This window comes from Octopus sinensis, linkage group LG4 (assembly GCF_006345805.1).
Source record: "Octopus sinensis linkage group LG4, ASM634580v1, whole genome shotgun sequence".
In the NCBI taxonomy this organism is placed as follows: domain Eukaryota; kingdom Metazoa; phylum Mollusca; class Cephalopoda; order Octopoda; family Octopodidae; genus Octopus; species Octopus sinensis.
Genome location: NC_043000.1, coordinates 107,097,284 through 107,121,912, shown reverse-complemented (window position 1 = coordinate 107,121,912; position 24,629 = coordinate 107,097,284). Strand labels below are relative to the sequence as shown.

At 34.8% G+C, this 24,629-nt stretch overlaps 1 protein-coding gene and 1 long non-coding RNA gene across 6 annotated transcripts in view; one reads left to right on the top strand and one right to left on the bottom strand.

The window, feature by feature from the left end:
• LOC115210305 (retinoblastoma-like protein 1) overlaps positions 1-24,629 on the top strand; it is an 88,552-nt gene that overhangs the window by 61,037 nt on the left and 2,886 nt on the right. Inside the window, exons 18-25 of one of the 3 annotated variants that reach the window (XR_004998818.1) lie at positions 397-576; positions 1,316-1,390; positions 3,342-3,474; positions 3,697-3,848; positions 5,971-6,027; positions 11,134-11,295; positions 11,553-12,978; positions 14,317-14,562. Coding sequence is in view for 2 of the 3 variants with exons in the window: in XM_036502305.1 (XP_036358198.1) it covers positions 397-576; positions 1,316-1,390; positions 3,342-3,474; positions 3,697-3,848; positions 5,971-6,027; positions 11,134-11,295; positions 11,553-11,703; positions 17,020-17,033 (924 nt within the window). In the remaining variant the exon portion in view is untranslated. Of the gene's footprint in view, positions 1-396; positions 577-1,315; positions 1,391-3,341; positions 3,475-3,696; positions 3,849-5,970; positions 6,028-11,133; positions 11,296-11,552; positions 12,979-14,316; positions 14,563-17,019; positions 18,674-24,629 lie in introns of those variants that run through there. The other 2 variants (XM_036502305.1, XM_036502304.1) reach the window with 2 other exon arrangements.
• The window catches only part of LOC118763065, a 47,028-nt gene continuing 34,190 nt past the window's right edge, over positions 11,792-24,629 (bottom strand). For all 3 annotated transcript variants that reach the window (XR_004998819.1, XR_004998821.1, XR_004998820.1), the window contains exons 4-5: positions 23,912-23,918; positions 11,792-11,803 (exon numbers count right to left, since the gene is read on the bottom strand). This is a non-coding gene — a long non-coding RNA (uncharacterized LOC118763065). The remainder of the gene's footprint in view (positions 11,804-23,911; positions 23,919-24,629) is intronic.

Below are 24,629 nucleotides of genomic sequence, written 5' to 3'. Positions count from 1 at the left end.
CCCATACCAGCATGGAAAAAGGACATTAAAGGATGATGATGATGATAACCCTATTGATTCTCACTGTGTTTTGTCATATTGCTTTCCATTGTGCTGTATGTCACATAGACTCTCATTCTACTTTGTCATGTAACTCCCCATTCTGCTTTACCATGAGCTATATAGCTTCCCATTGTATTTTGTCACACATCTTCCATTATTTAATATAATTTTCCCATTTCAAAAGCTCCCCATTATATTTATACAGTGTCTCATTGTGCTTTATGCCATGTAATTTCTTGATATGTTTTCTGTCATGTAACTTATTGTTCATTATCATACAGCTTGCTTATTCTGTTTTAAGCTTGTATAAGCACTTTATTGTGTTTCAACACATATCTTCTTGTTTATTCTTAGGTATATCATCTTGCTGGTGTACGTCTAAGGGACCTTTGTGAAAAGTTAAAAGTGAATGAAGAAGAGCTACAAAGAAAAATGTGGACATGCCTTGAGCATTGTCTTGTAAATGAGATCAGTTTAATGAAGGATAGGCATTTGGATCAAATCATTATGTGTTCAATGTATGTCATTGCTAAGGTAAGGATTCCTTTACAATCTGAATAATTAATATTACTAGCAGTATAGCCCAGCGTTGCTCAGGCTTGTTTTCTTTTCAACCCTTTAGAATCGGAATTTTTGAAAAGTAAAGATTTTGCATCATGTAGCTTGTTATTCTCTTTAAGTGAACATTTTTCTGGTTGAAATACATCGAAAAATGGCGACACAGCAGTAAAAAAATCGTAAAAAATAGGGATTTTCATAGGAAAAAAGCACCTTTTTGATGTAAATAATTTTTGGTGTTAACATGGTCCGATTTGAATTTTTTCTTCTACGGAAGGAAGAGCAAGCCTTCTTCTATCATACTCTCAATTTTGGTCAACTTCTGCCGCAGAGTCTCGGAGGAGATAGTTTTAGTTGAAGGCTACCAAACCTGCCATACACAGACAACTTCAGCTTTATATATATAGATTGCTGCTAGTTACACTTTGATGAGTGGTGGCTAATATGTCAGCTGTTTGCAAACATTGGACCTATTTTCTTGTGTTGGTTTTCAACTTGTTAAGCAGCAATGAAGGTTATAATTAAGAAAAAACTTACTGTTAAGGCATACTGATTAGAAGCTTGTACTGTTATCTTGTGAGTTAGTGATAGGTCCTATATTTAGTTGCTTGACTCTTTAACACTTTTGTTAATGATATTTCTGTTGAAATGCACAATGTTTCTTTTATTTACTTTTCACACACCATTTTAATTTGGCTTTGTTTTTCTGTTCTAGGTAGCGACAGATCCACCACAAACATTCCAGAATATCATGAGATGTTATCGCCTCCAACCTCAAGCTCAATCTCATGTATGTGAAATCTTAGTTTTTCTTGATTTACTATAAAATTCATAGAGGTGGTGCAGGGGGTGCAGAAATAAGTATCAGAAAGATATTAGTTAAAAATGTCCAATGATGCTATTCATGGCCCAGTAATGTGTTTTACACATGTATTGTCTATAAGGAGAATTTGTCTCCCAAAAGTCTCAGCAGCAAAGGTCTTTCCACGTTTGTGTGTATACAAGTGTTTTAAATGGGGTACACATAGTTCTTATTTCAGTGGAACAATAATTCTTCATCCCCTTCTTTTATTTTGGGAGATATGAATCACTATGTGGTGAACAGCTGACAAGAAACTGTAACCAAAATCTCTTTTTTTTTTTTTTTACATCCTACATGCTTAAAGAAAAGGGAAGTATGCATTAGAGAGTTTAATCTTAGATACACTGTTCTTGAGGAGAAAAAAAAAACAAGGTAGTCCTAATTGGAATGCCTTTGATCACATGTCTACTCAATCAGGGCTGACCTGGGTTTAAACAACAGCAACAGTAAGTGTTGCATATCTATACCAGATTGTTTGGAAATGACTTGTGATGGACTGGCAGCCTATTCAGAAGTGTTTAATATTGTCTTTACCTAAAATATTGTCTTTACCATCAAACTAGACACGTATAGCAGTTCGTTGAGGCTGTCAAATGAATTCCCATAATTGCATAAATATCTCTACCTTGTTGTGCATAAAGAAGATATATTATTATATTGCACATTTACTAATTTGTTACCCAATTTAATGAATGCAGACATGGCTGAATGATTTAATTAGTTTTCATGGTTGATGCCAGTGTTTGACAGTGTGGGAAAGGGTTTTCTAGTATAGCAATGAGTAGATTAAAATCTTGTGAATGTAACTGAATAAACTGTGAAAGCCTGTCAGATGGATCTTATTTGTAATCCAAATTGTCTGTCTGGTCACATAATGTTGTATTGCACTGAGTTTACCTGACAGTTACGAGTGTCTAGGTAATATTCAGTAAGTTACGCTAATATGTGAAAGTACATGGCTTAGTGGTTAATGTATGGGGCTTGTGATCATAAGTTCATAAGTTGTAGGTTCAGTTCCTGGACAAAGCAGTGTATTGTGTATTTTGTTGCTTCACTCTCCTCAACTGAAATGAGTACCAACCAAGTGCTGGTGCAGTCCTCTCTCTTTCCAGTTGTGACATCCTGGATGTCTTACTGGGTCAAAGATGATAAGGCTGAGATTGTCTGTGATTGTTCATGACTAAATGGGCTCTTAACCCTTTCGTTACTGTACTTATTTTCAGATGCTTTGTATTTCTTTCAATTATTTTAAATATAACAAAGAATTTAGTAAAATAACTTAGTTATCATGAAGTTAGTGTTAGGAACATAAATTGTGACAAAGGTTTGGTGGAAGATTTTAATTCAGAACTTTTGAAAACAAGACATTTGTACTACAGGGCCAGAGCCGGTTTCAGCTGGGTTGGTAACAAAAGGGTTAAAGCAATTGCTAAAAACATGGTATGCGTTATTTAGTCATATTTGCATGTCTTGCAAATAAAGGCTATGGTTTACCTTATGATACAATCAGTGAGTAATTTCTTGTTGTAAAAAGTATTGGATCCATATAGCTTATTTCACAATCTATTATGCCATACTTTGTGACATACAAGTCAAATTTTGCAGATCAAAATTTACAGCCAAAAAAAAGGTACGTTGACCAATACACCAATATGACTTTCTCCATGTAATATGCAGCAAGATTTGGGGAAATAGAGACGGTGTTTGAATGTTTATACAGCATACTACTTTGACATCTAGGCTGGAAAATATGGCAGATTTAATTTGTGGTGGTGGGGGGATATTCAATTTGATTTTTATTTATTTCTCTCCAATGGTTTTTTTTTTTGTTTTCTTCCATAAATTTTAAAGAAGTTTCAATTTTCCCCTTCATTTTCAGGTTTATAGAAATGTACTGCTTTCCTCTAGAAGACGACGAACATCAGGGAGTAGTGACAGCAGCAGGAATGGAACAAGTGGTTCTTCTTCACCTGTTACCATCGAAAGGGAAGATTCTAAGGAGAAGGACAAACGTAAGTGGTTCCAGCCATTTTCTCTGTTGTTACATAGATTTGACTTCCACATGTTACCAACATCTTTTATCTTTTTACTTGTTTCAATCATTGGACTGACATAAGGTTTTTTTTTCCATCTTGCAAACATGTTCTAAGTATATAATTGCCTACACAGACCATCGCTAATGTTCTTGGTTTCTACTGTTTCACTTTATTTTTCTATTTTGATGTTTGTTTCAGGAAGGACTGAAGCCTTGAGTATCCGGTCATCCAGCACATTACCGGTTCCACATCCCAACAGTCAGCCTCCTACTCCAACCAAACTTATTGGAATGGGTTCTACGTTAGAAATGGGGGAAGAAAGAGGTGATCTCATCCAGTTCTATAACCAGGTTACTACTCTTTTACTCTTTTACTTGTTTTAGTCATTTGACTGTGGCCATGCTGGAGCACCGCCTTTAGTCAAGCAAATCGACCCCAGGACTTATTCTTTGTAAGCCTAGTACTTATTCTATCGGTCTCTTTTGTCAAACCGCTAAGTTACGGGTATGTAAACACACCAGCATCGGTTGTCAAGCGATGTTGGAGGGACAAACACAGACACACAAACACACACACACACACATATACATATATATGACGGGCTTCTTTCAGTTTCCGTTTACCAAACCAACTCACAAGGCTTTGGTCGGCCCGAGGCTATAGCAGAAGACACTTGCCCAAGGTGCCACACAGTGGTACTGAACCTGGAACCATGAGGTTGGTAAGCAAGCTACTTACCACACAGCTACTCCTGTGCTTATTCCACACAGCCTCTCCTGCGCTTATGCCACACAACCACTCCTGTGCCTATTTAAAAAAAAAATTCTTTCTTGTTCCATGTCAGCAAAGATAGGTTGTTGGATGGTTGCAATACTGCTTATATGCTACCATTCCTCTTAGTTTGCTTTCTAATATTGGCTCTTTCTAAGGTGGTAAGCTAGCAGAATCATTGGCACACTGGGCAAAATGCTTAGCAGCATTTCATCCTTCATCTGTCTGTAGATTCTGAGTTCAAATTCCACTGGTGTCAACTTTGTTTTTCATCCTTTTAGGGTTGATAAAATATGTACCAGTTGAACACTGGGGTCGAAATTGCTGGCCTTGTGCCAAAATTTGAAACCAATATTAGCAGTTTCTGCTGTACACGTATACCTGTCCATAATTATTTTGCTGGCACTTTTCAGTTATTTGTATCATACCTGTCTAGCTGTCTTCATGATGTAACATGGACCTTTTGGTGTAGGTATTCTGCAAGCGAGCAAGCATTCCTTTGGTTTGTACTGTATCTGTGTGTTTGCAATATCATTCCTCAACATTTGTTCTTAATTCTATTCATTTTCTCACCCATTCCCTAACTCTAAACATTTCTCACTCTCCTATGCATTCTTGCAACCTCTATCTACCTACACTTCCTCTCACCCTATCCTCACTCACTTCCAATCTCATATCTTGAGGGTCCACCCTGACACTTCTTTGCTATATTTATGTTTCTCTAACTCCATCCCCAGTCATTCCTACCCTCTTTTATATAATGTCAGTAGCCATGCAGCCCCTTTACAAACAGAAAGCTGTTGTTCTGGTCCCTTCTCTCATACTTTAACCCTTCATTCCATAGCATAAAGCCACTTCGCTCTCTACTCTAGCCCAACACAGTGGAAGAAGATCTTAGTCTTGCAGGCTTCTTGGCAACCTCTTTAGTGCTGGTGCCACAAAAGAAAAAAAGCATCCTGTATGCACTGTAATGTCGTTGGCATTAGGAAGAGCATCCAGCCATAGAAACCTTACCATAGCAGACATTGGAGCATGATGTCATCTTTGGAACTGTAGGATCCTGTCAAACTGTCCCACTCATATCAGCAGCGAACATGGACATTAAATGATGATGATAATAATAATGTTATGTATAATGTAGTTTGTTGGTAGAGAGAGATATTATTACTAATGTTATGTTAAAAGAAAGAGAACATAAGACTAAATTGACTTAATGTTTCTCTCTCTCTCTCTCCCTCCCTCCTGGAAGGAATCTTGTTGTCATTCATTCTTGTACCATTGAAAGAAGTACCAGTCACATCCTGAGGATCAGTTTCAGTTGACTTTGTCTGTCTCTATCTGTCCGTCTGTCTATCTACCTACCTACCTACCCATGAAAGAAGCAATAATTCTTTTCTATTATTTGATTCGTTAAAGGCAGTAGATTGCCAGAGTGGCAGAATCATTAGAACATCAGCCTTGTGGTAACTGTTCTGGTTCTAGGTTCTGAGTTCTAATCTCATTAAGGACAACTCCACATTACATCCTTCTGGGACAGATATAAATAAGTAAAGTGCCAATCAAGTACTGGGGAATCATCTAATTATTTTCCCCTCCTAAATCATTGACCTTGTGCCTATGTTAGACTTTATCTGATCTAGTTAAAGATTTTTTGTTATTGTTTTATTGCATAAAATATTGTTTTTCTCTTGATAATTGTAGGTATTTGTGAAGAGGATCAAGGAATTTGCTTTGAAATTTTCTGCTAATCAATCAAACGTAAGTATTCAAAATAAGTTTTCAACACCCCTCCGATACTGCATTTCATTACTTAGTTAACAGGCCTCAGGAGGGTTAATGTCTGTGTTTGAGAGGAGATGGTGGAGGAGGAGAGAGAAGATTTTTTATCATTTCCATATCAAGTCACTACATCTTTATAAATTTTGAAACTTGCAGCTCATACTATTTGTGGGTGACACAGAATGTTTGAATTTACATGCATGCATACACACACATTATTGTATTTGGTGACTATGAATAATAGGAGAAAACGTTTTAATCCTTTAGCATTTAAACCAGCCATATCAAGCCCATATATTTTACCTGTTTTATGTTCAAACCAGCCAGATTGAGCCTCTCACACCTACCATACAATGTCATTTTAAAAATATACAATCAGTATCTTTGAAATCTCGAAGCTACTTGATAATGCATAATAAATTCAAACCAATTTAAATAAATAAGCATTATGCTTGACTGAGTTATCTGAATGCTAAAAGGTTAATTAGTTTGTTATTAGTTCTTTTGCATTAAAATTACATTTTAGTGGGTTTTTTCCCCCACATTTGTATTCCAAAATATCTGTGGATATTAACATACATCTGCCTTTACTCCTCCTCATAGTTTTTTCTCTTGGTTAGAAGAATGTTTTGATGGCATCATTCTTGACTCTAGAGGCCTCTTGTAGCAATATGTTAACTGAAAAAAAAAAGAGAATTTGTGAGACTATGTAGGCAAGGTTCTATGGCTATGACTCCTTACTCTTTTACTTGTTTCAGTCATGTGACTGTGGCCATGCTGGAGCACTGCCTTTTAGTTGAGCAAATTGACCCCAGGACTTATTCTTTGTAAGCCTAGTACTTATTCTATTGGTCTTTTTTACTGAACCGCTAACTTATGGGGACGTAAACACACCAGCATGGATTGTCAAGCGAAATTATGTAAGTGAAATTTGATAGATAGAATCTGTGCAGAAGACACAGATTCTATCTATCTGTGTGTGTATAGTTACAGATATGCAGTTAAGCACTTTACTTTCCAGTCATGTGGCTTCTGGTTCAGTCCCACTGTGTGGTACCTTGAATAAGTACCTTCTGCTATAGCCACAGGCAAACCAAAGTGGATGTAGTACATGGAAACTTAAAGAAGGCTATCATATATTCTCTCTTTCTCTTTCTTTAACCCTTTAGCATTTAAACTGGCCATATCTGGCCAAAATATTCTGTTTTATGTTCAAATAGGAGAGATCTGATCTCTCACACCTATCCTACTATCATCATCGTTTAACGTCCGCTTTCCATGCTAGCATGGGTTGGACGATTTGACTGAGGACTGGTGAACCAGATGGCTGCACCAGGCTCCAATCTTGATCTGGCAGAGTTTCTACAGCTGGATGCCCTTCCTAATGCCAACCACTCCGTAGTGTAGTGGGTGTTTTTACATGCCACTGGCACGAGGGCCAGTCAGGTGGTGCTGGCAGTGGCCACACTCAAATGGTATTTTTTACGTGCCATCTGCAAAGGAGCCAGTTCAGTGGCACTGGCAATGACCTCGCTTGAATGTTTTTTCATGAGCTACTGGCACAAGTGCCAGTAAGGCGGTGCTGGTAACGATCATGCTTGAATGGTGCTTTTTACGTGCCACTGGCACAGAAGCCAGTTAGCTGCTCTGGCAATGATCACACTCGGATGGTGCTCTTAGCGTTCCACTAGCTCGGATGCCAGTCATCGAATTTCATTTTGATTTCACTATGTCATTCTAAAATTGAAGTCATATCATCAAAATCTCAAAGCTACAAAATAATGCATGATAAATTCAAAACGATGTGAATAAATAAGCATTACATTTGACAGAATAATTATCATCATCATCATCATCGTTGAATGTCCATTTTCCATGCTGGCATGGGTTGGACAGTTTGACTGAGGTCAGGAGAGCCAGCAGCTGCACCAGGCTCCAGTATGAATGTTAAAGGGTTAAGAAATTGGCTGTGGTGAGAGTTGTAGTGAGATGTGTTTTAACACTTCTAAAAGGTCTGGAAAAATAAAACAACAAGCGACCAGGACAAGTCGTATATCATAACAGCACTTCTGTAATTCCAAGTCAAGATGTTCAGGACCCAAAGCTGGTTGAAGCAAAAGAATTACAAGTGTATGAGTTAATAGGGTTATGGAGTGACAACAGAAAGGGTGGACATTATTTACATTATTTACATTTGACGGATATTTGTCCTCATCTTGTTTGTTGTTAACCCAACGTTTTGGCTGGGTGGAAGTTTGTATATTTTCCCTAGTAGAATGTAACTTTTCACATTCTCTTGGAGAGATCAGTTCTACTATGCTAACTTATCATAGATATTATATGAAGATATAAGCTCTATTCAGTGATACTTGTACACACAAATTAGTATTCCTCATGGGGAGAGGTGGGTGGGGGTTGTGACAAGCAGCCATGTTTAATAAAATTAAGATAAGTTTAAACGATTTAAACATATCCAATGTCATGACAAACAAAGAATGATATTGATGCAAACTATAGTTTTGCCTCCTCATTGATAAAGATGGGTGGTGGTGGTAGGGAGACTAGACAAAACATTCTAGTAATATCTGGGAGGTAGCTATATGTCACTTTAGAATATTTCTTATTGTAGTTACCAGAGCAAAGCAAGCAGAGTAATGTCCCTTGTCTAATAACCAGAGCTAGGTTTTTAAACTGATTATTTCATACTGACTATATGATAATATAGCCTTATGAGTAGATTTGATAGACGGAAACTGTAAGAAACCCATCATATATATATTTATATGGCGGTGCCCCAGCATGGCCACAGCTCATGAGCTGAAACTGGAAAAATCAAAATCATATATATATATGAGCTTGCTTCCCAACCACATAGTTCAGTTTTCAGTTTCACTGTATGGCACCTTGGGTTAGTGTCTTCTACTATTACCTCGGACCGACCAAAGCCTTGTGAGTGGATTTGGTTGATGGAAACTGAAAGAAGCCCGTCATATATGTATGTGTTTGTGTTTGTTCTCTCACCACTGCTTGACAACCATTGTTGGTGTGTTTACCTCCCTGTAACTTAGTGGTTCAGTAAGGAGGCAGAATAAGTACTAGGCTCAAGAACTAAGTCCTGGGGTCGATTTGTTTGACTAAAACTGTTCAAGGTGGTGCTCCAGCATGGCCACAGTGAAGTGGCTGAAATGAATAAAAGAATGTGTGTGTTGTAGAGTACATGCTTATTATACTTTTACAAGAAGAGAGTTGACCGTGACTTTGAAGTGTTGGACTATCATACATCTATGAAAAAGGTATGATAAATACAACATGAAGTTTATACCATTTGTTCCCTGTTCACAATTTATTTGCTATTGTGACTATTTGCATCCTCTGCAGTGGTTATTCATTATGCATTTGGAGGTAGATTCGCAAAAGTTCTTCAGGGGAACATTATACAGAGCTATAAATTCGCCAGTGGCAGTCCTGTATCTAAATGTATACTTAAAACTATTGTGTGTGTGTATATATTCACACAATAGTTTTATGTATGTACACATATGTATGTGTAATACTGCCTTCAGGTGAGTACAGCACCTGATACTGTATTACTGCTGTGGTCATGTATTACACATTTCAGAGCATCACCTCCTGAACAGTCCTCTACCCTGGAACTACTTCCATTCCACATCATCCCTGCCTACACCATCTCAACCTTCTTTCTGTGCCTTCAACCACTGTTCTTTCTCCTCTCTACTACTCACTATTCTAACCATCTCTCTTATCTACTATCATTCTCAATATCTTCTCATATCTATTGTCATGACCGACCTGTAGCCCCTTATGTATCCCTGTATCTTCTTTTCTCTCTACTGTTCCTACACCTTGCACATAATTGTATAATTTTCTGTTTTATTCATGTTCCTGAGCCACACCTATATCTCCCAGTGGTTAGGGTGTCAGACTCATAATCATAAGATTGTATTTCAATTCCTGGACCGGGTGATGTGTTGCATTCTTGAGCAGAAACATTTTGTTTCATGTAACTCCAGTCCACTCAGCTGGCAGAAAGAAGTAATCCTGCAATAGACTGGCATCCTGTCCAGGTGATGAAAATATATGCCATGGAAACTGGCCCTTATGAGTTAGTATAACTCAAGAAGGAAACTTTACCTTTATTTATACCTTCCACCTTACCCCTCTACATATCATTATTTCCCTCCCTTGTTCATCACTCGCTACACTAATCTCTACTTCCACCTGTTTACAACCTTCTCCACACCCACTCATCCTTTCTCATGATTCACTGTTCATGTCCTCTCTTATGTTCACCTTCTTGATCCCTGAGAGTTTGTTCTAGCACCCCATCACTACCTTTCTCTTATCTCCTTCAGCCATATATTTCCTTTCAACACCTGGCATGCTGCACCCACCTCCATCATCCCCACCCAAGTACATTCTCTTAGTAATTAATGGGAGCTTTATCTTTCTTCCTATTATCTTTTCTTTCTTATGGGTTACATGGCAACCTCACTAGTGCCAGAGACATGCAAAAAGCACCAAGTACACTCTGTAAAGTGGTTGCTGTTAGGAAGGGCATCCAGCTATAGAAATCATACAGAGGTGACTTTGGAGCTTGACATAGCCCTGCTGTTTTCTGGGTTCTTGTCAAACTGTCCTACCTGTGCCAGCATGAAAAGTAGATGTGAAATGATGATATCTGTGTGTGTGTGTGTGGTGTGTGTGTGTGTGTGCGTGCATGTGTGCACAGGTGTGTTTGTGTCACCTCGTCTTGATATCATGTCATAGTTGTAAACAATCAGTTTCCTATGTTGTTTGAAAATATATTTGACATTGGAAAATATTACCTTATTGGAAACAGATAAAGGTTTGCAACAGGAAGGGCATCCAACTGTAGAAACTCTGTCTCAATGAATTCTGTCCAACTCATGCACGCATGGAAAATTGAAATCTAAAATGACAATGATGGTAATGATGAAATTATAAAAATTTAACAATTTTGTACAACATTTTACAAAGTGAAAGAAAATGAATAATAACTAAATCTTATTTTTCCTTTTTTTTTCTGTTATTTTGACTTTTTAGGATAAACCTCATTTATCACCATTGCCAGTGGCTAGGTCACATACGTCTTCACCGCGTCGGGTATCTAATAAGCACAATGTCTACATATCTCCCCATAAGACAAACCCTGGGGGAACACCTCATAGTGGGAAGGTGTACTGTTTCAGCATGAGTCCTGCCAAAGTAAGTAAAATACCCTTGTTTTGTTTGTTATTAAGAGAAACTACAGTCTAAGTGGTTTTCTCCTGGTTTACATAGTGTGTATATCTGTCCGTCTGTCTATCCCTCTGTCTGTCTGTCCATTTATCCATCTATCTATCTGTTTATCTGTCCATCCATCTGTTTGTCCATTCATCCATCTATCCATCCATTTGTTTGTCCATCTGTCTACCTGTCTGTCCGTCCATTCATTCATTCATTCATTCATTTCTGTGTTCTAGGATTTACATGCCATAAATGAAATGATCAAGAAAGTGCCTGGGAAGCGGTGCTTGGAAATCGAAGATGATATTTGCCCATCTCCAGCCAAACGCCCTGAACTTATGAGACGACTTCAAGATGTTAACAAGGATCGACAGAAGGAACAGAATGGTACTGCATAAGCATGTGACACTCACACCGACATATAGACACATTTATACATTAACATAAGCAGTTGTCCTGCTCTTCTGTTCTGTTACCATCTCTCTTCCTTTCTGTCACATTCTCTGTGTGAGTGCGTGTGTGTGTGTGTATATATATAAAAATATATATATATATATATATATATATAAAATCGTTTTTTAGAAAAACAAATTTGGAGAAGCACACTCTAAGAAGTAGAACAGTCTATATTTGTTATTGGTGAAGGCCGGTTTATAGGATTACCCTGGGTTTCTTGCCATAAAGGATCCCTTTATGACATATCTTCAGACCCTAAGACCTGTTGGCCTATGACCTCTTTAAAATATGGAGTGGAGAACGATATGAATGTAAACAAGGGGTTTATCTCCCTTTGCTGCTGGCTATCAGCTTCTGGCTATGTTGCCATCTTTCAGCTGTGAGGGTAAACAGTAGAGGGTTCTCTTTCTCTCCCATCAGCAATCATTTTCCAGCTGTGGTGTTATATTCACAGGCAACACCCGCCCAGAATTAAAGACCTTGAACCCTTCAAAGCTCACCTACTGAGAATCATCTTAAAACTGAAGTTCCGTAAGTCCTCTTCCTCCTTCCAATGTAAGCTCTGTGCCGACATTAGATTATTAAAAAAACTTGGATAGTTACCTAATTTTCTCCAATGAGAAAAAGGTTAGACTCCATAGAATACAATAGGCTCCTTGAAAATAACATCACACAGAGTTACAGATGCAAAGCACACATACAAGGACATGAACAGTGAAGCTAAAAAAATTAGCTAACAATTTAGAGATAGCAAATAGGGTAGAAATCCTAGCAAAAAGAAATGCTTTCATCACCATAAAAGACCACAAACCGAACTTTGCCTCCAACCCCAAGTGCCACCTGATCAATCCAGCGAAATCAAAGATCAGTCTGGTGAGCAAACACATTTTGTGAAATATCAATAACACCACAAGAAGGGTTACTAACTTTACCTTGTGACACAGCATCAGCAAAGTGACCGCATGGTTTAATGTCAACAAGGGTAGAGGCAGGGCAAGGTTCACCCAATTTGATACAGTCAATTTTTACCCATCTATATCAAAAGGGTTACTGACCAAAGCGCTTTCTTTTGCTAGGGGCTTCACTGGCATTAGCGACAGGGATATAGAAATCATTATGCATGCCAGGAAAACTGTACTGTTTAATAAAGTTTTGGCATGGGTCAAGCAATCCGACCCCATGGGCTCCTTTGATGTAGTGATGGGAGTATACGACAGTACTGACATGTGTTACCTTATAGGATTGTACATCCTGGATACCCTTAGGAAAATTTCCCTTCTTTCTTTTTTGGCCTCTTCAGAGATGAAGCCCTGGCCATCTCTAGGGGAGCAGGTGGCCACACGCTAGATAGGCTTAGGAAGGCCTGAATCAGCATACTTAGTTCCATGAGATTGAAGATCACCATAGAGACCAACCTCACCATAGTGGACTTCATAGATGTCATGCTGGACTTGGGCTCCAGTACCTATAGGCCCTACCAAAAACCAAATGAGAGGCTAACATACATTAACACAGCCTCCTACCACCCTTAAATTAATAGAAAACACTTTACTTACTCCCATAAATATGTCCCCATTTTCAACAGGCGCAACATTAGGGTCTCATTCAGCTGTGCCCCTAACATCAAGAGAATTTCAGTTAGCACCCCTAAGCAACCGGAAGCAGTAGGTTGTTCATGCAGGATCTCTAACAGTAGCTCATGGGGAAGGCTGCTACGAAGCCAAAGGGGTCGTCTATCAAGCTGAAGTATGAGTGAACCCTGCCAATTTCACCGGCAGAATCCATAGCAGCTGTAGATGCAAGGACAGAACCAACAACACTGCCACCACCACCACAGCGAACAACCTTAGCAGCATCAACAACAACAACAACAGCACCAACAACAGTGCTAGTTACAACCCCAATGGCACAACACTAACATCGACCACAGTGATGTCACCAACACCAGCCTTACCAACAGCTTCCCCAATAACAGACATGACAGTGCATCCACTGACGGGCTTCACAGCCCTGATTATAGCAGTAGTAACAGACTCAGTGTTGACACAAACTATATCAACAACAGCAGTAGCAGCAGCGACACTAGCAGAGGCACCAGCATAGATGCAAATAGGGGAAGATAGCAATAATAACAATAGTAGTAACACCTTTGGCTACAGTTGTTAGCAACTACTGTGCTTCCTCCATAACCGGTAATAACATTACCAACCACTCAACCCCGCCATCACCAATGACCCCAATGCCGGCAACAACATTGGCAGCATTAATAATATCAACAGGTGCATCACACTCGATCTCCTGAAAAATCCTTGAGCGCCTGGGTCCCTACATCAGTGGAATGAAGTGCTGCAAGCTATGCATAGCCGAACGCATGGGAATCCTGAGAAACTCACATGTATCAGGGACCATACTGAATTCCAAAACAGAGATTTTCAAGTTGTGCTCGCATTTTAAGAGATTTCTGCTGGCATTTCGTAACCACATAGCAGCAATAGCGAAAATAACACCACAGCTGGAAATTGATTGCTGATTGGGGAGAGAGAGAGATAACTCTCTATTGTTTACCCTCATATCTGATAGATGGCAACATGGCTGGAAGCCAGCAGCGAAGTGAGTTAAACCCCTTGTTTACATCCGTATCGTTTCGCCCTCCATATTTTAAAGAGGTCATAGGCAAACGGATCTTGAGGTCTGAAGGCATGCCATAAAGGTATCATTTATGGTGAGAAACCCAGGGTAACCCTATAAAATGGCTTTCACCTGTAATAATAAAATAAATATATATATTGAGATGTGTATTTTTTTTTTTTTTTTGCTCAACCCAGCATTTCACGTAACAATTTCCAGAGAGTAACTGGAACTTGAGCTGTTGAATGTGTGAATCTAAAAGTGTTTGAGTTGGTATGACAATATAACAATATACATTCACACACACACGTACGTATGTTCGTGTGTGTGTGTGTGTGTGTATTTAAATTAGGCATAAATAATGGGTTTTATACACTCATTTGTGCATTTCATATATATATATATATATATGAAAAAATATATATATATTTACACACACATACACGCGCACACACACATAAATTATATGCTCACATTATTTGTTATCAGTTTTTTTGTCATTTTAAAAAAAAATTGTTTATGGGGGAGAAGTGGTTTTTAAAATATTTTTGAACAATTGAATTTGCTTCTTCTTTGATATCTCCGTCTATTTCACCTTTCATGTCGTTTCTTACACTCTAACTCTTTCTCCACCCCAAAAAAGACAAAAAGTACTGAACATCTCCCCTCCACCCACTTTTATCTAAATTTTAAAATTCATAATTTTATATATATATAAATTCATAATAGAAGGGTAAAATTTATTAATTAAATTAATTAATTAATCAATCAATTAACAATTTTGTCAAGTAGATCAGTACATTAAAATAACCTTTATAGGTAAAATTATCCACAATTATGTGTGTGTGTATATATGTATGTATGTGTGTGTAATTTCCCACCACTGTTTGACAACCGGTGTTGGTATGTTTACCTCCTTGTAACTTATGTATGTATGTGTGTGTGTGTGTATATATATATATGTATATATACATGCGTGTATATATGTGTGTATATATGTATGTATGTATATATGTTTATATATGTATGTATATATATTTGTATGTATATATATATATATTTGTATGTATATATATATATATATATATATATATATATATATATATGTATGTATATGTTATTGCCTATTTTTCCACATGCTGTGTTTTGTTGGATTTCTGCTTGTTGTGTTCTATATTTATATATTTATATATATAATGTCCATCCATCCACATGCATATACATCACATTATTTTTATAAAATCATGTCTGTTTCACACTTTTAGCTCACTTTCTCTCTCTTTCTCCCACATGAAATACATAATCATTTTTTAAATTTTTATCTTTTTTTTTTTAGTATAGTCTTCATGAAATCGTAGATCATGCTAGGTTCTAATGATATAATTAACAGATTAAATGCTAATTACTTATTATTTTCATTTGAAAAATGCCACACACACTCACATCATATATACACCTGTACTTTTGAGCGACAAATTGGAGAAAAGGCATGTAATACATGTGGTACAGTTTATATATTTGAAACTGATGGTTTCCTTAGTCATTAATCCTGGTTTTTTATGCATATGTGTTCGCTTATATCTAGGAAACTCAGAGTAAGGACAAAGCGAATTATTGGCTTCAAATAAGGACACACACACAACATGCGTATGTATGTATGTGTATATGTATGTATATATGCATATATATATATGTATATATGTATATGTATATGTATATATATATGTATATATATATGTATATGTATATATATATATGTAATATATATATGTATATGTATATAATATATGTATATGTACATATATATATATGTATATGTATAATATATATGTATATATGTATATATATATATATTATATGTATATATATATATGTATAATGTATATATATATATATATATGTATATATGTATATGTATATGTATTATATATATATATGTATGTATAATATATATATATATATGTTATGTATATATATGTATATATATATATTATATATATATGTGTATGTGTATATATATGTATGTATATATATGTATATATGTATGTATATATATGTATATATGTATGTATAATATATATGTATATATATATATGTATATATATATATATATATATATATATATATATGTGTATATATGTATATATGTATGTGTATATATGTATATATGTATGTATATATATGTATGTATATATATATAATATGTATATATATATATGTATATATATATATGTATATATATATGTTATATATATATATATATGTATATATATATATATGTATATATGTATATATGTATATATATATATATGTATATATGTATATATGTATATATGTATGTATATATGTATGTATATATGTATATATATATGTATGTATATATGTATGTATATATGTATGTATATATGTATATATATATGTATGTATATATGTATGTATATATATATTCATACATACACACACACATGCATGCAATTAATGTTTGTGTATGTGTGCATTTATGCATATGTATGTTTAATGAATTTTATTTATAATTTAAAAGAAGATATATGAATATATTATTAAATTTTTAACAGTTGATTATTTGTACTATTGACTCCTTTTCATTTTATTTCCTAGGTATTGGTATTTAATTGCCCCATTGCCAATATGTGTTGGGAAGTGTGTCACAAGCTAAGGATTTTGCTGTGACAAATCTTTGTTTTTCTTTTATTTATTTGTTTTTCTTTGATATCTTTAAACAAAAAAAAAACCCTGAAAAATATTGTCTTTTAACAAATATACTATTATGAATATTTCTGAAACTCAGTGTCGGATATGAAGTGTGTGAAATTTAAATACTAGCACTGGCGCACATGAAAATACACTAATGTGCTTATGTAGCTTATGTACACATGTGTATACATAAACGAACACATGCACACACTTTTAAATGCTTAGCTTTAAAGAAGCAGTAAAAGTCAGTAGCATAAATACATTATCTCCTGGTTTCATAAATAATTGTCTTCTCAAAAGCTAATCCACCTTGTTACTATAACAAATAACTCCCTATTGGCCTGCAATTTATATAATCTTTTTATGAATTTCCTAGCCACATGGTTCTGCAAAACCAGGTTCCTCATCAGATCTTAAAATTGTCAGCCATGGCCATTATAAGGATAATGTTATGTTGTAATATTGTGTAGTAGTAGTAGTAATAGTTTGTAGTAGTACTATTTACTAGCATAGCTGAATGCTTTTCACCACATTTGGTTTATAATAAATAGCAATCTGACTTGGCTGCTTTGTGAGTTTAGAGCCAAAGTGTTTCTTTGATCAAAGAAATGCTGAATTTCTTATCGTTGTTCAGCTACAGTTCTGAAGAATACATTGGCAATCACCTTACACTATACACTGTAAATTTTGTTTAAATTTTCATGAATTATATTTAGCTCAAGTTAGTCATGATCAATCACAGCACTTGTTAATTAAGGTAGAGATATCACTCACTCCACAAAACAATTTTTCATAAGTTGGCTGGGTCAGTACTTTTTATTTATTTTTTTTATTGTTCTCCACCCACAAACTCGTTTTCTATTATGGTCTTCCCTGATTATAAAACATTTTATTATATAATTGCGGTGTTTCTTGTAGGTTTTAGTTAATGTCGGTTTGATCTCCTACGATCACTACTACAACACTAACACTTTTTTCAGCTGTCATGTGCCAATATGTGGAATATAAAAAAAAATTTTTTTTAAGACAGTATCATTGAAGAAGTACAAAACAGCAGACATGTTCCCCCCACATTATCTTTGTTTCCATGAACTATTTTCATTCTGATGGATTGTTGGCAGGTCCTTCTTCCATCTATATTCTTGCAAATGTAATAAAACCATCCTTTGTTATTGTTTTCATATTAAAAAAAATTAATGTATGTGTGAAATTAATTTGCTACAGTTTCATTCGTTTGATCTCTCTTCATACAGTTTGTTTTGGAGCCAACTTATATATAACCAGTCTTATGTATTTTATTGCGAGAATCTCAGACAATAATTTCTTTTGTTTAATGAGATTAATATCAGCCCTGCACGGGAGGCTGTCAAACAATTTGGGGCTTGTATTTATTATTTTTTTTTCTTCTTTTAAAACTCACATTTAAAAACAGCAAAACCAACTATTCCTTTGGCTTGATACACTAGATATTCTATAGTGAATGTTCTAATTTACTGTACTTTCTCCCCATATATAACAGTTCAGGAAAATATTAAAGAAAATAGTAATAATAAAAATAGGTCCATTTCTATTTTCTTGGTAAACTTCCCTAGTATAATTGAAGGGTATACTTGTCTGGCTAGTGGTTTGTGTTGAAACTAAAGCAATTACAACATGGAAGTCACATAGGCCATTGCAAAGCATACAAAAAACTGTTAAATTTATTTAGTTATTTGGTTAATTAATATTTATCTTTCATGCTGTAATTGCTATCCTAATATATGTAATTTTATCATCTGTCTTTATATTCTGAGTTCAAATTCACCTGAGGTTGACTTTGCCTTACATCCTCTCAAGGTTGATAATTTAAGTACCAGTTGCATACTGGGGTCGAATCTAATCGACCGGCCCCCTCCCCAAAAATTTCGGGCCTAGAATAGAAAAGAATATATGTAATTTTATGTTTAATTTCACTTCATAATTTTCATGAATTCAAAGATATATCATTTGATTTTTTATTTAAAAAAAGATTTTTTCATTAATCTTGGGGGGATATTTTAAAGCAACTGTTAACTGTTCAGTCTGGAGTAAATGGAGTACTGTTGGTTACTGAGAGGTTAGATCAGTGCTAATACAAGTAAATCCTTGTAGTCATGTTATTATTACAAGTTAAGAACCCCCCCCCCCCCCCAAAAAAAAACAACAAAAAACTGAGCATTTTTATTTATTTGTTGTATTGTTAAGTAGCATAAAATGTTGGCATAGTGCTATGGCAGAGTCCTAATAATTTAGAGTTAGAGATTCTGATATCTGGTTGAGGTTTTGTTTGATTCATTGGCGAGGCAGTATTGAGATGATTAAATTACAATAAGTATGTTATTCACTTCTGGAGTAAGCTCATAAACATGTGTTGTGCACTATTGCTTATTGTTATGGTACAATCTCTATTGGTAAAGCAGTGAATCACATAACTGATTGTGTTGTATGAGCACCACTACAGACTTCATTTTCATGTAGTGTTTCAAGAACAAATCATCTTGTTATAAACACTCTTTCTCCAAGCTACACTCACAGGTGGAGTTAGACTTATTCTCTACAAGCAAATGAAGCCATCTTTAATTCTGTAGTACAATTGCTGTTTACTGCAATGTCTTGTTTCTACAATGTGGTGCATATTCATTGATATTTAAGTTAGTTAGGACATTTGAGAGTCAAGCATCTTAGCCACAAACAACCCCATACTTTTGACCATCTGGTGCCATTTCAATTCAGCCATCTTTGATTTCTTTTGTGGTATCCTTTTATTTCACTCTTTTTATGTGCTGAAGCTGATCTTGGCGTGGTCTTTGTTGGGAAATTAGTTGCATTTTATCAAAGACTAGCAGTGTTGCCCGGTGTTGCTCGGGTTTGTTTCGACCCTTTAGAATTGGAATTTTTGAAAAGTAAAATTTCGAATTATGTAGCTTGTTATTCTCTTTAAGTGAACATTTTTCTGGTTGAAATACACCAAAAAATGGTGACACAGCAGTTAAAAAATCATAAAAAATAGGGATTTTCATAGAAAAAAAGCACATTTTTGATGTAAATAATTTTTGGTGTTAACTGCCATACACAGACAACTTCAGTTTTATATATATATATATATAGAGAGAGATTTCACCTTTTTACTGATTCTAGTGAGTGGTATGTAGCCATGGTATGGTGCTGGAATTTGGATTACCTAGCAGATGTCTAAATAAGTACTAAGCAGGTTCTACATTGCTTAACTTTGTTTCAACATGCTGTAAAGTAAAACATTAATCTGAAAAGTAGTGGAGAATCTTATTTTCATTTTTGTTAATCCTTCAGCATTCAGATTATTCTGTCAAATGTAATGCTTATTCATTCACATTATTTTCAATTAATCTTGTATCATCTTGCAGCTTTGAGATTTCATTGATGTGACTGATTATTTCTAGAAAGGTGTGAAAGGCTGGATATGGCTGGTTTAAGTACTAATTGCTAAATTAACTTTGAGTTGTCATAAGATGCTTACTATACTAACCTTAGCTTTGTTTGATATTGTCTTACAATTCTGTTGGTAAATGCCAATATTTGGTGTAGCCTTATGGAATCATCTGACTATTGATAGCATTCTTGCAGTCAAAGCATGAAAAGAATGGAACTGGAGGCTGCATATAAACCTCTTAATTGCTTGGCTGACATATGTCTGCTGCTCAGTTTAGCCTCACCACTTGTCCTAATTTTGTTGCAGGTATTCAACCCAGTTCTCTGGTCTGGGAATAGCATTCTCCCTTTGTCCTACCTTCATGGAGGTTCTGAATAGAATAATGGATAATGAGTGATCCCCTTCTCTTTGACTAAGATATTGCAAAAGTTAAAAGAAAAAAAATAACTATAGGGAACAGTGAATGGAAATTAGTGTGTTACTTAATCTCTTGCAGGGTTTTGGTTGGTATTTATTTTGAAATTAAAATTGTATCATTAATAAACTGTTGACAATCTAACTCAGTAATTCTCAACTGCAGTCTGGGTGAAGGCAAGCAAAATAATAAATTGGGGATCCACAGTGTTTTAAGGGCCCACAAAATGGTTTTGTACTAGACATATTTATGTATTGCAAGAAACAGCAGCTAGGTTTCTTTCTCCAGCATTTTACATAATTCAGTGTGTTTTGTGACTACTGAAACGTTCTCTCCGAGAGTGCTATTACAGACTTATGCAAGTAAATGTGTGAAACAAAATAGGAATTTTGAAAGAAGCATCTGTAAAATTAACTGTTAAACATAGAATGGCTATGGGGCGGGGGTCTAGTGAAATAAAATAGCAATCAAATGGGTCCAGCAAAATAAAATAGCAACCAAAGGGATCCATAGGCAAAAAAAAAAGAAAATGGTTGAGAACCACTGATCTAGCTTTTTGCATGTGAGCACAGGCATAGTTGTGTGGTGGTCTGGTGAAGTTTGCCTTGCAATCACAAAGTTCTGGGTTCAATCCCAATGCTTGGTACTTTGGCCAAATATCCAATGCTAAAATCTTAGGTGGCAGTTGAGCAGTTCTTGGTCAGTCTGTCTCATATGAGCAAACTCCTATTGAATGAAATATTTTCAACTATGTTTAGTAAATCTTCATTTATTCTTATAAAACGGATGTAAAGGGCTCAGAAATATGTGGTCCCTATCAGAATGACAGCAAGGAAGAGTTAGTTTATTAATGGAGATTTCCTTACTTCATCTACCAGGTCGTAGTGTAATCACAGTCAGGCAATGATAATTAGGTACTCAGTCTTTGGCTGGCAATCTTTATGCCTGTTGATGACCATACTCCATACTGCTCTTACGTGTAATGGCTTATGGTGTTGAAATGTTGCAGTTTCTATACTGCTCTATCTATTTTTAAAAATCCATTGAGCACATTGAACAGTTTAGTGAGAGGCTCATACAAGAACTTGTACAAAAATATATGATATAATATAAAAAAATAATATTTTTGAATTTATCTTTTTTTTTTTTATATTTTCCATCATTTACTAAGAATGCATTATCTTGGATTTTTTTTTCTTTTCTTGTGAAAATTGTTAACCATCACTATTTAAGAAAAAGTTCCGTGAATGAATATGATGAAATGAGAGCCTCCCATAAGTATCTAAATTTGTTTGGATGAGGAGCTAGATTTCTATCTTCATATATTTTTACTTTTCATGGTTATTTTCCTGCTTAATTTTCACTGCAATCACTGTTACTTTAATTTTATTCAAACATAAGTTCTGTATGTATTTCTCCTTTCACACACACAAATACACAGAGTGTGTGTATGTATATAGACACACACATGTATATATATGTGTGTGTGTGTGTGTATATATACATCTATACACATTTTTATATATACATACATATTTATATATGCATGTATATGTGTGTGTGTATATATATGTGTATATATATATAATATAGATACACATATTTATTAAAGAGTTACAAGAAGGCTGACAATGACTTGAAAGTTTTGGTTTGCTTATCTTCATTAGACTGACAAAAGCAAACAAGCCAAAACTTTAAGATCACTGTCAGCCACATTCTTATGAAAGTTTAGTAAATAAACACTTTACTAAAAAGTATTGAGTAATCCTTCAGTTCGATGTTAAATTGTTTTATATATAACTTGACATAAAAACAAACATTGATATATATATATATATATATATATATATATATATACATACATACACATGCACACATACACACTTATGCTCACAACACACACATGCTCAGACACACACACATACATAGACAATGATTGGAACTATCTCACTCTGTTATAGCAAATTGTTGTTGCTGAAAATGTTTATTATTGAACTCCAAAGTTAATAAGCATCAAGCAAAGTTGGTTTTCAAATGGGTTGAACAGTCTTTACTGTGTCGATTTACAATAAACAGGTAAAAAAAAATACCAAAAAAAAAAAAAAAATTGTTGATTCGGTCATCATCCACACTCATCTTCATAATAATAATTGCTTTGATTAATGTATCATTTATACCCAAGTATTTTCCAAATTATCTGGGTGTCCAAAAACTCAATAATGTTGATAATATTTATACTTCTTTCGATTTCTATAAAAAAGCAAATTAAAACGTTAAAAAGACATTATTTGTTCAGTTGCCTTCTTTCCATTTTTCTTTAGAATACATATAGAAGATATGCGAGTGAATGTTGATGTAACAGTGTCTATGGAATAAGATATGAAGATGTATGTTATTGGAGAAGGTATAGAATTGTTAAAACATGTTCTTCTATAAATCAGTTGGTTTTATTTCCTATTTGGTATTCTTTATCTTGCCTAATTTGTTCATATTACATATATATATTGAGAGCGGGAGAACATGCAGTAAGCATGGTATAGACCTCCACAGAGTTGTGTTCAGATAAATAACTTAAAATCTATTAGTCCTGGATAGAGTTGAATTCTAAATTCACATATTACTATTATTTAAAACTGTTTGATTTGACCTCATACAACTTAGTTTTGTAGACTTGTTACAGGAACCCAGCTTGTTATTTTCAGTCAGCTGAATGGCCAACAAGCTAGGTTCTTGTGATGAGCCTATGAAACTAAGTTGTATGGGGCAAATCAGACTGTTTTAAATGATTACACATATAACTCTTAAATATGCTGAATGCCTCTTTCATTTGTCCACTAACTCTTGTGTATATATAGTTTTGCTGCTAGGACTGACATCAGCCCTGATTGAACAAGACTATGATCAAATGCTTTCAAGTTATTTTAACCCTATAGTTACTCCATCTTTATTCAGACACACTGCCTTCAAGGAATTTAAAAAAATAATTTAGTATTTTGTAAAATATTTTCTGTTATTAAGGTGGTGTATAGAATATAAAGTAACATAAAAATTTGATGGTTTTAAATTACTTTAAAACTGGAAATTTGTATCATAGAACCAGGAGTAGTCTCAAGCAGGTTGGTATCAAAATGGTTAAGACAGGTGCAGCTAGAACTGCAGTATCTTATATATAAAAAAAAAATTAAGAAAATGGAGATATAATTTATTATCTGCAAAGATCCAACATATACTGTTTTAGGCTTAATTGAAACAGCTGTAAGAGAATATGTTGGATTTTTGCAGATAGTAAGTTATGTTAATGCTATATCTCCATTTTCTTAATTTTCTTTTGAATATGTAGAAACCAAGATTTATATTTAGACCTATTATTTTATGAATATTATTATTCATGAAAGATATTAAATAATGAACCAGTAATTCATTGGATATTACTATCCCTTAACGAGGCTATTTTAACCTCTAATTGAGTACTATATATATATTTTGTTTTAACCTATTAGCATTCAGATTACTCTGCCAAATGTAATGCGTATTTATTCACATTGCTTTGAATTAACCATGTATTATCTCATAGCTTTGACATTTCAATGATCTAATTGTTTATTCTTAGAATGACATTGTAGGCTAGGTGTGAGAGGACAGATCTGGCTAGTTTGGACATAAAGCAAGTAA